Source organism: Balaenoptera physalus (genome assembly GCF_965194825.1).
Source record: "Balaenoptera physalus genome assembly, chromosome: 13".
Classification (NCBI taxonomy): domain Eukaryota; kingdom Metazoa; phylum Chordata; class Mammalia; order Artiodactyla; family Balaenopteridae; genus Balaenoptera; species Balaenoptera physalus.
In genome coordinates, this window is record NC_138892.1 from 63536055 (window position 1) to 63549454 (window position 13400).

General features: G+C 35.4%; 1 protein-coding gene and 1 long non-coding RNA gene across 8 annotated transcripts in view; one reads left to right on the forward strand and one right to left on the reverse strand.

Moving 5' to 3' along the window:
* LOC309641482 overlaps positions 1-13400 on the reverse strand; it is a 64207-nt gene that overhangs the window by 38233 nt on the left and 12574 nt on the right. The window lies entirely within an intron of this gene.
* The window catches only part of TFCP2 (transcription factor CP2), a 52082-nt gene that overhangs the window by 31453 nt on the left and 7229 nt on the right, over positions 1-13400 (forward strand). For all 7 annotated transcript variants that reach the window (XM_082421425.1, XM_082421420.1, XM_082421421.1 and 4 more), the window contains 9 exons: positions 3668-3819; positions 4365-4441; positions 5349-5454; positions 7552-7658; positions 8690-8842; positions 9568-9678; positions 10569-10657; positions 12552-12600; positions 13007-13100. In XM_082421425.1, the coding sequence (XP_082277551.1) occupies positions 3668-3819; positions 4365-4441; positions 5349-5454; positions 7552-7658; positions 8690-8842; positions 9568-9678; positions 10569-10657; positions 12552-12600; positions 13007-13100 (938 nt within the window). The remainder of the gene's footprint in view (positions 1-3667; positions 3820-4364; positions 4442-5348; positions 5455-7551; positions 7659-8689; positions 8843-9567; positions 9679-10568; positions 10658-12551; positions 12601-13006; positions 13101-13400) is intronic.

Genomic DNA, 13400 nt, shown 5'->3' on the forward strand with positions numbered 1-13400 from the left:
TTTATACCTGGAAGTGCACTGTGGCCTATACATATTTTTTCTATTTTAAAAAAAGACTTCATTATAGAAAATTTCAAACATATATAAACAAAATAGTGTAATGAACCCTCTTGTATCTATCCCCCAGCTTTAAAAATTACAACATGTTACTACTCTTTTACCATTTATACCATTTCCCATCCTCCAGTCAATAATTTTTTCTTTTAGGTAAAATTTATATGGATTGAAATGCACAGATTTCAGCTGTACAGTTACGACCATGTGACCCACACACCTAAACATAATATAGAACACTTTTATCTCCCCAGGAAGTTCCCTGTATACCTTCCAAGTCAATCCCCGCCCTGCTAGCAAGCCACTGTTCTCCTTAATTTTGCCTGTTTTAGAACATCATATAAATGGGATCATGCATGATATATTCTTTTTTTCTGGCTTCTTTTGTTCAGTATCATGTCTGTGATATTCATCCATTTTGTTGCATTCCTTGTTTTGCTGAGTAGTACTCCATTGTATACCACAGTTTGTAATCCATTTTCTTAATTATGAACATTTGGATTCTTTCCAGTGTTTGCTTTTATGCTATGGACATTCATGTATAAGTCTGTGGTTGGTCTTATATTTTCATTTCTCTTAGATAAATACATATGAGTAGAATTGCTGGATCAAGGGGCAGATGCATGTTTACTCTTGTAAGAGATTGCCTAACCTTTTTCTAAAGTGGTTGTATCATTTTACATTCCTACTGGCAAAGTATGAGAGTCCTAGTTGCTCTACATCCTTGCCAACATTTGGGTTGTCATTCTTTTTCATTTTAACTGTTCTAGTGAGTATATGTACATATTTTTTAAATTAAAATACATTTTATTTTGAAAATTTCGTGGCATGTCTTGAGATAATTTGAAATACTCTTTAATTTGGTACAGCTCTTAAGATCCTTTTAAAGTTTGATCTGGACTGAATGGTGATCACAACAGTTGGTCTCCAGGGCCCAGAATATTCTTTCTTACTAGCCATGGCTAGGACTTCTTAGGGGAAAAAAAAAATTTTTTTAACATCTTTATTGGAGTATAATTGCTTTACAATGGTGTGTTAGTTTCTCCTGTATAACAAAGTGAATCAACTATACATATACATATATCCCCATATCTCCTCCCTCTTGCGTCTCCCTCCACCCTCCCTATCCCACCCCTCTAGGTGGTCACAAAGCACCGAGCTGATCTCCCTGTGCTATGCAGCTGCTTCCCACTAGCTATCTATTTTACATTTGGTAGTATATATAAGTCCATGCCACTCTCTCACTTCATTCCAGCTTACCCTTCCCTCTCCCCGTGTCCTCAAGTCCATTCTGTACGTCTGCATCTTTATTCCTGTCCTGCCCCTAGGTTCTTCATAACCTTTTTTTTTTTTTTTTTTTTTTTAAGATTCCATATATATGTGTTAACATATGGTATTTGTTTTTCTCTTTCTGACTCACTTAACTCTGTATGACAGACTCTAGTTCCATCCACCTCACTACAAATTTCAATTTCGTTTCTTTTTATGGCTGAGTAATATTCCATTGTATATATGTGCCACATCTTCTTTATCCATTCATCTGTCGATGGACACTTAGGTTGCTTCCATGTCCTGGCCATTGTAAATAGAGCTGCAATGAACATTGTGGTACATGACTCTTTTTGAATTATGGTTTTCTCAGGGTATATGCCCAGTAGTGGGATTGCTGGGTCGTATGGTAGTTCTATTTTTAGTTTTTAAAGGAACCTCCATACTGTTCTCCGTAGTGGCTGTATCAGTTTACCTTCCCACCAACAGTGCAAGAGGGTTCCCTTTTCTCCACACCCTCTCCAGCATTTATTGTTTGTAGATTTTTTGATGATGGCCATTCTGACCGGTGTGAGGTGATACCTCATTGTAGTTTTGATTTGCATTTCTCTAATGATTAGTGATGTTGAGCATTCTTTCATGTGTTTATTGGCCATCTGTATATCTTCTTTGGAGAAATGTCTATTCAGGTCTTCTGTCCATTTTTGGATTGGGTTTTTTGTTTTTTTTGATATTGAGCTACATGAGCTGCTTGTAAATTTTGGAGATTAATCCTTTGTCAGTTGCTTCATTTGCAAATATATTCTCCCATTCTAAGGGTTGTCTTTTCGTCTTGTTTATGGTTTCCTTTGCTGTGCAAAAGCTTTTAAGTTTCATTAGGTCCCATTTGTTTGTTTTTGTTTTTATTTCCATTTCTCTAGAAGGTGGGTCAAAAAGGATCTTGCTGTGATTTATGTCATAGAGTGTTCTGCCTATGTTTTCCTCTAAGAGTTTGATAGTGTCTGGCCTTACATTTAGGCCTTTAATCCATTTTGAGTTTATTTTTGTGTATGGTGTTAGGGAGTGTTCTAATTTCATTCTTTTACATGTAGGTGTCCAGTTTTCCCAGCACCACTTATTGAAGAGGCTGTCTTTTCTCCACTGTATATTCTTGCCTCCTTTATCAAAAATAAGGTGACTATATGTGTGTGGGTTTATCTCTGGGCTTTCTATCCTGTTCCATTGATCTATATTTCTGATTTTGTGCCTGTACCATACTGTCTTGATTACTGTAGCTTTGTAGTATAGTCTGAAGTCAGGGAGCCTGATTCCTCCAGCTCCGTTTTTCTTTCTCAAGATTGCTTTGGCTCTTCAGGGTCTTTTGTGTTTCTATACAAATTGTGAAATTTTTTGTTCTAGTTCTGTGAAAAATGCCATTGGTAGTTTGATAGGGATTGCATTGAATCTGTAGATTGCTTTGGGTAGTATAGTCATTTTCACAATGTTGATTCTTCAATCCAGGAACATGGTATATCTCTCCCTGAGGGAATATTATTTCTAATCTTTTCCATCCATTTTAGCCCCTTATTGTTTCCGAAATATTTTCTCATATATTTACTCTTTGCAGCAAATGTGGTTCCCATTTTATAGATGAAGGAATGAAGACTCAAGAGAGCTTGCCCAAGATTTGCCCAAAGGTTCTAGAGACTGAAAGCTAGGATTTCAAACTTGGTCCAGTACTCTTTAGCACATAAGAATGAGCAACATAATAGAATTCATTGGATGTGTCTCTTTGGTTTGCAAGTTTAGATAAACTGAGAGGTACAAGAAGCTTTTTCTTGGAGGAGATAGCTGGTAGGGATATATCAATATTAGTTGTATTCCACAGAATGCAAACTGACCTTGAAATATATACCGGTCATTGATTTGTGCTTTTCATGTGGTTTCTTGGAATTTTGGTTATTGTTTTAATCCTTAGAGTAGATGAGCTGATGTGGTTATAAAGATTCTGCAGTTGGTACCTTTCTGGGAAGAAATACATTACTGAGTGTCCTAAATTGACATTTGGGAACTCTGCATACAATTTTCAGAGCCCTTTTAGGAGCCCCTGTCTATGATTCCTAGAAACGCTCTCTTTGGACACTTAAGTGGTTTTAGTAGTGAATGTCTGTCATTGCCCACATTGTTGTGGTCAGAGGGATATTACAGCAGGTAATCTGAACTGAATGGTTAGGAAGAAACTTCTCCAAGGTGTGTAATGTTTATGGTTTTCCAAAGCAAATTGCAGTTAAATGGTTTCAGTAATAAATCGGCTCTTACACCATTGTCAGATGTTAAAGTAAGTCATTTGTTTGTTTTATTTCAGTGATGTCCTAGCATTGCCCATTTTTAAGCAAGAAGAGTCAAGTTTGCCTCCAGATAATGAGAATAAAATCCTCCCTTTTCAATACGTGCTTTGTGCTGCCACCTCTCCAGCAGTGAAACTCCATGATGAAACCCTGACATATCTCAATCAAGGTTAGATGTGGTGTTATTCATTAGTATTATTGCAGACCTGATGGATTCATGATATTTAATTAGGTACACTTATATGTAAAAAGTACATCTTTCTAGTGTGACCTGTTAAAGTCAAAGCCTCAGTGTCGTATTTGATATATATTACTGGTTTCTTTTGTCTACTTGTCCATTTTTAGTTCCAGTCTCCCTCTTTCTAATCCATGTTCCCTGGACATCCCCACTGGTCACTGTCTGAGAAGTATTACTGTATCCAGCTCTATTATTTACCATTTGTGTGGCCTTGGACAAGTTGATTAAATTCTATGTTTCAATTTCCTTATATGTGAAACTGGAATCGATAATACCTTAGAGAATTGTATCAATTAAATGATATAATTTATGAAAACACTTAGCACTGTGCCTAGCATAAAGTAAAGGATTATGGTTGTTACTAATACTAATAATGTTATATACTCTTGTATATTCAACCAACTGAATTTCATTCTTTCTGAATCTTGGGAAGTTAATTTATGATGAGTATAATATGTAGTTACTTTTTGTTCTAGGCCAGTCTTATGAAATCCGAATGCTAGACAATAGGAAACTTGGAGAACTTCCAGAAATTAATGGCAAGTTGGTGAAGGTAAAAGAAAATAAGTAAATCATTCCTCTCCATAATATCCTTTTAGTGACCCTTTTTTGATTAATATTTTTTCTTTCAGAAAGGGCTTGGTGGTATCTCTTACCTGCTACAGTTTGCTAGCAGAGTCGTAAACTGTTGTGTTACTTCTTTGGGGTCAGAGTGAGCCCACCTATTCACATGGATTTTTCAGAGCTGCAGAAACAGAAAGCTTAGCACTCCATGTCAGGAGAGTCTCATGGCTCATTGAAGTTCTTTTTGGGTGGAATAAAGTAACCTCCTTGAGATCTTTAGAGAAGTTCCAGTGTCTCTTTGGATACTTGGTCTAGTAGCAAAGAAACCAGAAGCTACTGTTGATGAATAGCAGTTTTCTTAGTCTGGACTGACAGTAATGAATTCACAGTATAATTGAGACAGAGGAGTTTGGTCAGCTGCTGTAGAAGATGATGAGAGGGATATTAATAGGCACTTGAACAAAAGGAAAGTTGATGGAAACAGCCCCTACCTACCCTCAATGTTTACAGGTTGTATGGTGGGTTAGCAAGCAGGGGACTTGGTGAGATTTTCATATGTATCTGAAGAGCTGAGCCAGATATTACACAGTAAACAGTAGAGGCATGTAGAAATGCTTCCAATGGAGTCCTTTATGCCTAGTTACCAATCAGGGCTGATGTTTAAGCCAAGTTTTAAATATGGTACTAGTTAATTATAATATAGATTATATTTGAGCAATTATAAAGTTTGCCTTGAAATACAGTATGGTATGCGTTTTAGAGTAAAACAGGTCTCAAGAAAAATAATTTTAAGTTGTGTCTGGAAACAAACTGGGGGTGACTCCTGCTAGTTTTCCTATGTCAGCACTGATTTTTAAGGGATCCCGTTATCATTTGATTTTGTTGCTTCCTTTTAGAGTATATTCCGTGTCGTGTTCCATGACAGACGGCTACAATACACTGAACATCAGCAGCTGGAGGGCTGGAGGTGGAACCGACCTGGAGATAGAATTCTTGACATAGGTAAGTTAAGAGAATCTATTGCCCAGGAAATGCCTATAGCTATGGTCCGAGAATTGGTTTTCTTTCCTTGATGTTTACTTTGATTCAAAATGCTCCAGGGGCTCAATTACCATGAACCTAGAAGTGGTTATTGATTAAGCATAAGAAATTACTGGTATAATGATTCCAAAACTGAAGTTGAAAGTGTAGACACTTCAGTTCTGTAACAATTGCATCCATAACTTGAGGGTGATTTTTTGTTTTTGTTTTTTAAATTTAGTTGTGGTAAAATATACATAACATAAAATTTACCATTTTAACCATTTTTAAGTGTACATTTCAGTTGCATTAAGTACATTCACATTGTTGTGCAACCATCACTACCATCCATCTCTAGAACTTTTTTCATCTTGCAAAACTGAAACTCTGTACCCATGAAACAATAACTTCCCATTCCCTCCTCTCCCCAGTCCCTAGTAACCACCATTCTACTTTTTGTCTGTATGAATGTGACTACTGTAGGTGCCTCAGATAAGTGAAGTCATTCAGTATTTGTCTTTTTTGTGATTGGGTTATTTCAGTTACCATAATCTCAAGATTCATACATATAGTAGCATGTGCCACAATTTCCTTGTTTTTGGGAACCCTTGTGCACTGTTGTGGGAATGTAAGTTGGTACAGCTACTGTGGAAAACAGTATGGAGGTTTCTCAAAAAACTAAAAATAGAACTACCATATGACCCAGCAATTCCACTCCTGGGTATATATCCAAAAGAAACAAAAACAATTCAAAAAGATACATGCACCCCAATGTTCATAGCAGCATTATTTACAATTGCCAACATATGGAAGCAACCTAAGTGTCCATCAACAGATAAATGGATAAAAAAGATGTGAGATATATATATATATATATATATATACACACACACATACATATATATATTTATACACATATACACACAATGGAATATTAGCCGTAAAAAAGAACGAAATTTTACCATTTGCAGCAACATGGATGGACTTGGAGGTCATTATGCTAAGTGAAATAAGTCAGATAGGGAAAGACAAATGCTGTATGATATCACTTATATGTGGAATCTAAAAATACAACAAACTAGTGAATAAAACCAAAAAGAATTTGTTTTTCTTAAATCATAAAGGGAAGGATCTTTACAAACACACATGCAGCCTCTCTTCATGAATGTACTTTTAATTCTGGCATCTGTGTCTTTGATCTCTTACTGGTTGTTACCTCCTATTGGTAAGCATAGTTGTTAAACAAATCTAAGTACTACTGTTTTTATCTGAGAAAACACTGGTTCTCCTGCAGATATCTTGATATCCATTTGATAAACTGGCTTTAGGATAAATCCAACACAGCTAATGCTGTGGAGTGGGACCCACTTAATGCTTTCTTGTTTGAATCATTGATACTAAAACAGTAGAAAACTTATAGCATAGTTATGATAATAAATATCAGCCTGGCCTTATCCCCCAGTTTGAATATTAATAGAAGTCAGGGAATGATATTTAAATATATGCCATATGGAATGGAAAGCAAAGTTCTAAAGCCCATTCATTTTTCTTCCCTCCTGAGAATAAGATGTGTCACTCTGTTATAGGATTCTTTGATGACTTCATAAGTCAGCATCAATTGTTACGTTAAATTTTCCCCACTTATATTTGTGATACAACACTTTCTGCCTTTATTCAGACACTGCTTTATCCTTCTATAACAATCCTCTTAGTTTACTTCTAGCAGTAATACTAACCTTAAAACTGTAAGTGAAGCAGATTGTAAATTAAATTTTTCATGACACTAGAGCCAGTGTGTAGACTAAATCTATCTTTAAATACAATTTTGGCAAACTAAAAGGAAACTACTTTTAAATTGTCTTATTGTAAAAACTTTTTAAAATGGAAAAAAGATACTCAAAAGGAAAGTATTTAGGTCAATTTTAGGTCTAATCAAACTCTTTTTATTGGCAAAAAAAGGTTTAAGGTATGATACACAAAAATCTTGGTAACTAGGGACCAATAATATAAGAATCGGTGCTTTCTTATTTAAACCCAGTAGCACTCAGAATTGTTCAATGATAACCATTTGTTTCTCAGATATCCCAATGTCTGTGGGTATAATCGATCCTAGGGCTAATCCAAACCAACTTAATACAGTGGAGTTCCTGTGGGACCCTGCAAAGAGGACATCTGTGTTTATTCAGGTAAGACACTGCAGATAGGGCTCCAGTTTTGAAGAGGATCTCTTATTACCAGTTTGGTTCTTAAAGGATAAAACATGTTGAATTTGAAATCTTTACAGGGTTGAATCTCTGAACAAGTGCAGACTTACTCAACATGTGCCTGAAAGCAATGAGGAGTTTCTGAATTGCTCTTCTAATTTCCCCAATTTATTTATTTGTTTCTCTCAAAAATACTTGCTAATGGTTGCATAATATTTTCTCCTTTGGATGTACTTACCTAACAATTATTTAGCATTGAGAATGTTCTAATTTTTCACTATTATCCAAGAAGTTATTTTGAATATCTTTATACTTAGAATTTGATTTGCATATCTGATTATGTCCTTTGGGTAGATTGCTTGAAAAGTCTTATTTGTTAGAGTTTATTTGTATGATAGCCAATAGTTTGAGCACTTCTCATCAGGTAGTCATTGTGTTAAGTAAATACTTTTTATACATGATTTTATTTAAGACTTTCAAAAATAATCCTGTGTTGTAAGAACAGTCCTTGAGGCTTAGAGAAAATAACTTACCCAAGCTAGTATTTGGTCAACCAAGATTCCACTATTAAGATTACCAAGATCTTGGACTTTATGCAGTAGCCTAGCAAACCTTTTTCTTCCTATTGCTTGTGAGCTTTCATATTTACTGTTTTCCCAGCATGGATGGTGCCTGTGCTTTCTAAAATCTACCTTAAAGTTCAGGCAAGTTTTACTAACAGAAACCATTTCTCTTTTATGTTAACTCTGTCTTTTCTGAAACAATTAATGAATTCCTCACAGTAGCTTTTTGTTAACATTAGATCTGTACATTTACTTTGTTTGCATTTGTAAATCATTTAAGTTTTCCTCATTTCCTCATGAGAGTGTAAATTCTTCATGATCAAAAAGAGAGTAAAAGTTTTTTTGTAGGTGTTTAAAGGTTTTGCTGTTAGTAGTTGCCCCAAAAATGTTGCTGACTGGTTTGGCTAGCTAACAGTACTGAAACCTGGCTGGATGTTGTATTCTTTTCAGGTGCATTGTATTAGCACAGAGTTCACTATGAGGAAACATGGTGGAGAGAAGGGAGTGCCATTTCGAGTACAAATTGATACCTTCAAGGAGAATGAGAATGGGGAATATACTGAGCACTTACACTCAGCCAGCTGCCAGATCAAAGTCTTCAAGGTACTCCTGGGCGCTGTGCTGGCCCTTGGAACTTTCTCTCTCATCTTTCATTTGCAACATTAGTCACCAAGTGAGAAAGTCCACTTGTCCCTTTTTCAAAAACTATGAAAGCTCAGCCTAAATGAGAGTTACTGAAATAATTACTGATATGCCCGGTAAAGAAATTTAAATACGGATGGTCGTGGGAGAAGGGGAACTTGGAAAAGGGATCATATGGATATCATATGGATAAATATCTTCTCATTGCGAAAGATTCATTAATACAGCAGTATTCAGAGCATGACCCTGAAGTCCCCCTTTACCACTCTTACCCTGACTCCCCAACCTCTCCCCAGAGGTGACCACTGTCAATAATTTCATATGTATCTTTCTAGTTCCCTTCTGTGCTCTTATATACACAGGTACCTAGATATACACATACTTTCTTTTCTTTGAAACATAAATGGGATTGTATTATATGAATTGTTTTGAAGCTTGCTTTTTTCAATTAACTATGTGCTTTAGAGATTTTTCCATGTCTGTAGCTATAGATCTCTTATTCTTTTTCAACTCCATCACACATTTAAATATCCTATTTTCAGACTTAGATGTAATGATGGCTCTTGTCTTTACCTCATTGTACATACCTTTCTGTTTCACATGTGACTATTTTAAGTTCGTAGAAGTAATATTGTTGAGTCGAAGGGTGAGTACGTGAGTTTGAAACAAAATATTTCTCATTTTAGCCCAAAGGTGCAGACAGAAAACAAAAAACAGATAGGGAGAAAATGGAGAAACGAACGCCTCATGAGAAGGAGAAATATCAACCTTCCTATGAGACAACTATACTCACAGAGGTAAAAGGATTTCTTTTGGTGACAATTTCAATCAGTACTTTTTACTCTCAAAAGAAAAATACAATTATTTTGCAATATACAGTTGACCCTTGAACAGCACAGGTTTGAACTGCATGGGTTCATTTATACATAGATTTTTTTTTCCCACTAAATATGTACTACAATACTACATGGTTTGCAGTTCGTTGAATCCAAGGATGCAGATACAAAGGGCTGACTGTCAAGTTATACCCGGATTTTTGACTGTGGAGGGGGAGACGGCGCTCCTAATACCTGTGTTGTTCAAGGGTCAACTGTATACATATATCATTATGTTGTATACCTAAAACTAATACAATGTTTATGTCAATTATATTTCAATTTAAAAAAAAAGAAACGTCACTTCCAGTCTGGTCAAAACTAACTTGTCCTCTTAGTTGTGAGGGCCTCTGAGGAATTAAGATGTACTAATCAAGATGTGCTATTCGACAAATGAACTTATCTACAAAACAGAAATAGAGTTACAAATGTAGAAAACAAACTTATGGTTACCAGGGGGTAAGCGGGGGGAGGGATAAATTGGGAGACTGGGATTAACATATACACACTACTGTATAAAAAATAGATAACTAATAAGGACCTACTGTATAGCACAGGGAACTCTATTCAATATTCTGTAATGGCCTATATGGGAAAAGAATCGTAAAAAGAGTGGATATATGTATATGTATAACTGATTCACTTTGCTGTATACCTGAAACTAACACAACATTGTAAATCAACTATACTCCAATAAAATTAAAAAAAAAAAAAGATGTGCCATTTGAGTAACAATAGTATATCTTTGTGGAATTTTGACACAGAAAGAGTCAAATGTACTTTCTGTGTCTAAGTTGTCCTTTGTTTTTTAGTGTTCTCCATGGCCCGAGATCACATATGTCAATAATTCCCCATCACCTGGCTTCAACAGTTCCCATAGCAGTTTTTCTCTTGGGGAAGGGTAAGTCTGGGAAATTGGCTTGTGTTTGTCCTAAATATGTATTCTTTCGTTATGTCTCCATAAACAAAATCTTTCCAAATCAATAAGACCTTCTATTTGGTCAGTCTTTGATGGACTTATATATTAACTGAGGTTTGGATTATCTTCAAAAGAGACTGAAAGAGTTTTATGTAGCCTTTTTTCCCCCCATTATTTATTTATTTTATTTTCATTTTTTTTGGCCGTGCCGCAAGGCTTATGGGATTTTAGTTTTTCATTGCCCTTACGGCCCTCGGCAGTGAGAGCGCAGAGTCCTAACCTCTGGACCTCCAGGGAATTCCCTTTCCCCCCCCCTATTAGAAAACAGCATTTATGGTCAGTTTTTAGTGATTCAGGGACTGAATTTTCTGGGTTTTCCCCTTCTCCCTCTTACTGCTTCTTTTGAGGTTATTTCACTTCCTGATCAGAGTGGTCGTTGGGAATTGAAACACAGTTGTGCAAACAGTAAAATCTGTTTGGTTACTTATTAAGAATGATCCCAACACCTAATTATTATGAATCTTTGATAATTGGGGGAAGAAGGTGAAGATGAGAGCTAAAATGAAGTTTTGGAATTATCTATGGGATGCATTTAGTCTTATTGTGTTTTACCGTCAGAGATAATTGAAAGTTGGTATAGATGCCTACTCCAGTTAAAGAAAGTTGTCTTATAGTTCCAGCATTTAACACATATTCTACATAGCTCATATTGAAATTTGAAATAGTTAGGTTGTGAAATGTGTGAGTATATTGTTTGGTTGTAATGTTCGTTTTTGAATTTATTTAGGCTCTATGTTCATCCTACTTCTGAAAGTATTTAAGTAAGGTTGCTTAGGGAAGTCTCTGGCGGTCCAGTGGCTGGGACTCAGTGCTTCCACCGCAGGGGCACGGGTTCAATCCCTGGTCGGGAACTAGAATCCCACAGCCCATGCAGTGCGGTCAAAAAAAAAAAAAAAAAAAAAAAAGTAGCTTAAATATTCAAAATGTAACAGTTAAGAATAAAACTAGGTAGAAATTGTAGAAAAAATAGATAGATAACTAGGGCCCTGAGATAAGTTAATTACTAAATTTGATTACTGAATTTGAATTTTGCAGCTAAGGCCAAAATAAAAAAAAAAAAGAAAAAGATCTTCTTTGAAAGAAAAATCTGTTACCAACCTATGGATTATGCAGTCTACTTATAGGCAATTTAAAATATTATATAGAATTTAAGAGTTTTAAAATTTTCTTCTCTTTGTCATGTAGTTCATTCTTAGGCTCAATTTTTTCTCCCATAAAAGAAGTAATCATTAGGGAAGAGAGACAATCTGTAGAGCAAAAGGAAGTATAGGGGAAGATCAAGGCTGTGGAGATAACCCTTGGATCACAATTAGCACTAATTTTTGAAGCTATTTTAAAAATAATTATTAAGTGCTTTTTATTATAAAAGTATGTGATCACATTGCATTGTATACTTTTTATTCTAATTTTTTCCTGTATCTGTTTGTGTGTATATTTATACACTTCATACAGTAGTAATATATTGATTACTTTTATATTCTGATATTTTTAGTTTACATTCTAATAAGCTTATGTTAAGTATTGTTTATGGCATAATTTATCTAATCAGTCCCAACTTACTGGAATTTTGGGTATTTTTTTCAGTTTCTTCAATAATAAAAAATGACATAGTTTCTGCTGCTACCCCCCCAACACACAAAAGTCTTTATGCTAAAATAATAGATAATAGAAGTATTGGATCCAAGAGTAAGAATGTTTTATGAGATAGCACAGATTCCCTTAAATCTCTAGCTTAAGACTTATGATGATGAAGAATGAGGCGATGAACCCTAGTATGTGTCATGAACTCATCCTTTCATTTTAAATGTTTCTTTAGAAATGGTTCACCAAATCACCAGCCAGAGCCACCCCCTCCAGTCACAGATGTAAGTCTAAAGTTAAATGTCAGTTATTATAGTATATAAATGTCAGTTATTATAGTCTAATAGTCTAATGTCTAATAATACTTCGGTGACTGTGATTCAGTAGAAATGCCCAACTTTTAGGGAGTATTATTCATTCATTCACTAAGCAAACATTTATTGAATTTTGGCCTGAACCAGATACTGTGCTGTATTTAAGGAACTTTCAGTCTAGTGGGGAAGATAAGGATGGAATTCCATGGATATCTTGCATGGTTAGAGAAAGAAGACTGATGTATAAACAACTTCCAAGCAAACTCAGCCTGTCTGAATGTGGGTGTATTTGGCTGTTGTTACCTAATGATGTAACGTTTACCTTTTTAAAGTTGAGTCTATTTAGTTACAAAAAAAAATGCTTTCCCTCTTTCAGAACCTCTTGCCAACAACCACACCTCAGGAGGCTCAGCAGTGGTTGCATCGAAACCGTTTTTCCACGTTCACAAGGCTTTTTACAAACTTCTCAGGTTAAATTTGCTTGTCCTTTTGTTTTCCCCAGCATGGGATTTCCTTGACATTCCAGGGCCTCCTGGTATCCCTGTGTTGTTTTGTGTGTAGAGGGGGGGAGATCTTAATGCATTTTTCTGATTAAATGAATTTCATTGAACCCTTCAGACTTTCTCACCAGCTGCAGCTGTGCTGTGAAATGCTCAAAAAAGAAAGACCTCTTAGTTTAAACTCATTTTAATTATAAAATATTTATTCTATACAATGCTTTAAAATATATTATCCATAAAGTATTTTATCAAGGAGCATTGCAGGTAGTC